Raw genomic sequence first — 4,322 nt, 5'->3', positions numbered from 1 at the left:
CTGATTATTATTTACTGACTGGATTCCTTTTGTGCAGGTATTTGCACAAAATGATTTCCACTTCGACCACTGCTCGAAATAAAAGCCGGGAGTGATGCACCAGTGGTGACTTGTTTTTCTTATATTGCCTCTTATACAAGAGGCCGTGCTCTCTCGCCTACGGGTTGGCGCAGTAGTTCGCCTCTACGCATCATCGACAGGAACGCGGACAGTTATTCGGCGGCGCCTACATGACTAGGATAGCCCTTTCGTTGGGCTATCATCAGGAGAATGACCGCGACCATGTATGCCCGGCGGCACAGCCGAAGCGGATGGGGAGGAACACATTATTCAGAATGCACGTTACCAAGGACTTCCCATGCGGGAAGCGGTTTAAGAATCTGGACGGCACGCAATACCAGCTTACACAGCTGCCGGCACAGTTCGCTCCGGTATTTCCCCCGCCCGATCCAGAGGTGCCGAATGTTGAAACAAAATTCTGGAAGGTTATATACCCTGCGTATTGACCTATACGCAGCGTATATAAACCTGGTAAAAATCTGATGCTTGAAACCTACCAAAGTGACCCCAAATTTTCAGATTGTTTATATACGTTGCGTATTGACCTATACGCAGCGTATAAGAACCTTGTTTTCTGTGCAAGATTGGTTATTAGGCACTGAGATCCAGGGTTTATCTACGCAGCGTAGAGGTCAATACGCAACGTAGAGGGCTAACCCTATACGCTGCATATTGACCTCTACGCTGCGTATTGACCTCTACGCTGCGTAGATAAACCCTAGTTTTGTTAGGTTTTGCTAGGGTTTGGTGTGCCAATAGGCACTTTAGTGTGCCAATAGGCACACCCTTAGCAATAAGGTAAAAATGCATTGAAGTTCATACATATTTACTTAGATTAAAATAAATTACGTGTCTTGAGTGGTTTTGTCACAAGTATATATGCTCATGTATTTAGATCCAGGATATTGAAGTTATTAATTATACTTTGTTCAAGCAAAATATAGGATGCAAAGAGCTGGACTTCTTTCTTTTTTACTTTCAGTTTTAACAGTAGCCGTATATTAGGTGTATATACTTTTGATTGAGCTGATTAAGGTACTTTAAGGTGTGTAAACATAATAAGACAGACATACAATAGTTATAAACCTCATGTGAGAAGATGAACGGATCTGTAAAATGGTTGACGTGAAATACAATTAGCAATAAGGTAAAAATGCATTGAAGTTCATACAAATTCAACCAGCAACATATAAGCATCAAATAATTCACTGTTTTACAAAAAAAAATGTTGGTGTGGTGCGGGATGGCGTCCCTGAATGATACATCTCTGGTTTCATGTAGGTTTGGTGTTTGCTGGTGTAATGATAGCCAAAAAATCATGGTTTCGTGTGGGTTTGGCGTCTTCATAGCCCAAATACACATCAAATAATTCGCTGAACATATAATATATACACCCAAAATGTCAGAAACTCGAAAACACTTAACGAAATTTGATGTTGGTGTCGTCTTCTTCTGCTCGCCTTTCGCCACACTTTTTTTTTCCATCTCAAGTGTGGCCAAAGGTCGAGATACGACCACACTCACTTATGGGTGGCCATATCAACTTAAACTGTGCCTAAAATGTCTTATTGAAAATCAATCATTGTGTCTGATAACTGTGGCTAAAAGGGTAGCAACAGCCACATGAATTTACTATGAGTGTGGCCAATTCTATTGTATAGTCACTAATAAATTTGTTTTAACCACATCAATTTTAAAAAAAAATGTGGCAAAAAGATTTTGTAATTAAGCAAATGGTCCATTAAATGTGGCTAAACGATAGCAACGGCCACATGAGTTTAGTGTAAATGTGAGCGTTTCTATTATATAGCCACATGATTTTACTATAAGTGTGGCCGTTTTTATTATATAGTCACTAAAAAGATTGATTTAGTCACATCAATTTAAAAAAAAATGTGGCAAAATGGTTGTTGTAATCAAGCAAATGGTCCATTAAGGTAGCTAAATGGTATCATCGGCCATATAATTTACTATAAGTGTGGCCGTTTCTATTATATAGTCACATGAATTTACTATAAATGTGTTCATTTATATGATATAATCACTATAAAGTTTGTTTTAGCCACATTAATTTAAAAAAAATTGTGGCGAAAAAATTGTTGAAGTCAAGTAAATGGTCCATTCCGTATGGCTAAATAGTATCAACAGCTACATGAATTCACTGTAAGTGTGGCTAAATGCTATCAACGTCTACATAAATTCACTGTATGTGTGACCCTAACTATTATATAGTCACAAGAATTTATTATAAACGTGGGTAAAAATTATATATAGAGACATAGAAAATTGTAAATTTAAGTGTGACTATTGTCTAACCTTTGGTCACACATATTTGTTATAGTTTTATGTGGCCATTTTTGTGTAACTGTCAATTTTATTTTTAAATGTTTGTAAAATTAAAAGTGTAATAAACATGAACAAATCTAAAAACCAAATTATTGATATTAACAATAATAAACCAAAATCCTTACATAAGTTTTCAGTTTTAATACTAAATACATAAACTACTAATCCAAAAGTTATCTACAAATGATGTAGCAACTTCAACATAACCTGCAGCATTTGCAACAAGAGCACTTTGGTCTCAGCCTGCATCACTCCTAGCAACACTTGCAACAACATAACCTCCTCTCATTCTCTAAAAGAGTCTCTCCACTTTCATTTCGGCCCTTAGCTGGTCTTTTTTGTCTCAGCCAATCAAAACTCCTTTGTGAAACAACTTCATGTAGTTCATTATTTTTTGTCTGCATAACTAGTCGTTTCTTTCCATTGAAGCTGGAATGGAGGTCTAGAAGATTTACATATTCATGTTGTGTTCATCGATGCTCAGGGGAAGGGGAAGGGGAAGGGGAAGAAGAGTGATGGTCAAGGAACCATATCCATGTTGGTTTCATCGATGCTGAGGGGAAGGGGAAAGAGAAGAAGACTAATGGCTTCTGGTGTAGGATTTGGCGTGGGAAGAGGAAACTATCATATGAATGATAATGGGAATAATCAAAGGGTTGAGTAATTTCTCATAAAATGGGAAATACGTAATTTTTTTTTGTTTGCGGAAATACGTAATTAGCCAGCTAGGAGGGGAAAATATCTAAAATACCCCTTTTTATATAGCTCGAGTCTTTTAACATACGTATTACATTTTACTAACATTATTTTTTACACTTTATTAATCTTCAGCGTCATACGCGTAAGCTCGTGTTTCCTCTAATAGTATAGAAAAATCAATATGGTTAGAAAATCCGATCAACATATAACTTTGAGTGAGCTTCAAGAGATGCAGAACATGTTTCGGCAAAACGTTGTTATTGGTTTCTACATTTATAGAAAACTTTTTCTTTAATGTTAAAATTAAAACTAGTTACCAACATACAGTTCGTGGATCAATGGTTGCTGACTAACATCACTATCCGTCAGTGAAGTAGTCAACATATAAGTTACTCTGAAACGTCGGTTATCCATAATAATAATTGTCAAGTACATCATTGGAAATTCAAATTACAACATAGAAAAGACAAAGTACAACAAGTTCAACAAAAAGGAGATAACAATTCTAGTAATTCATAATGAGTTTCAAGTGTCGTCCCTACTAGATTTCATTATAATCAACATCATCAACCTGGAACATGTTAAATGTATAGTTCAACACAAAAGCATTGGCGAGTACACAAATTTTAAGTATATAGCATAAGTATAAAAATGGTTAAACGAATCCACATGCCAAACTATGTTATTCAAGATTAACATAAATCTAGCATGTGATAAACTGGTCAAACCAAAGTTAACGCAAGTAAAAGATTCTTAACATAACCCAATGTTCACAGGCGATGCGTTATTCCTATAGCGCTATACATGTTAAGGTAGGCTTGATCGAAGTTAATGACAAGTTCAATCACAAAACCAACTAACCTAGATAGACATATCAAGTATAACGTATGCATGCATGTATCAGATTGTTTGTGCATAAAGATAAATTTTAAGTGTTGTGATTTTAATAAGCTAACATGTTGCACCCAAAAATGTGTAAAACAAAAATGGGTCAAGTGTACTCACGGTTTTGCAAGTTTCAAACTTGATAATCCCGTGAAGAGTTGTTTGTTGAGGTTGGAATCACCAAGTCACCCTACATGGGGAATCAAGGTGTGTGAGTTTATGGAATGGAAATGGAAGATTCGGACTTGGAATTTAAAGTATCAAAAGTATGTATACGAAAATAATATCTAGTTCTAAGAGCTCGTTTATGACACCATGTTAGTGGTTTCATG

The 4,322-nt window shown here is 36.1% G+C and overlaps 1 protein-coding gene across 1 annotated transcript in view; it reads left to right on the top strand.

The window, feature by feature from the left end:
- LOC110869930 overlaps positions 1 to 3,070 on the top strand; it is a 4,968-nt gene extending 1,898 nt beyond the window's left edge. Inside the window, exon 3 of the mRNA XM_022119132.1 lies at positions 2,836 to 3,070. Within this exon, the coding sequence (XP_021974824.1) occupies positions 2,836 to 3,070 (235 nt within the window). The remainder of the gene's footprint in view (positions 1 to 2,835) is intronic.
- The last annotated feature ends 1,252 nt before the right edge of the window (positions 3,071 to 4,322 follow it).

The sequence above is a fragment of the Helianthus annuus genome, chromosome 8, assembly GCF_002127325.2.
Source record: "Helianthus annuus cultivar XRQ/B chromosome 8, HanXRQr2.0-SUNRISE, whole genome shotgun sequence".
NCBI lineage: Eukaryota > Viridiplantae > Streptophyta > Magnoliopsida > Asterales > Asteraceae > Helianthus > Helianthus annuus.
This window is presented reverse-complemented; position numbering and strand designations above follow the sequence as displayed.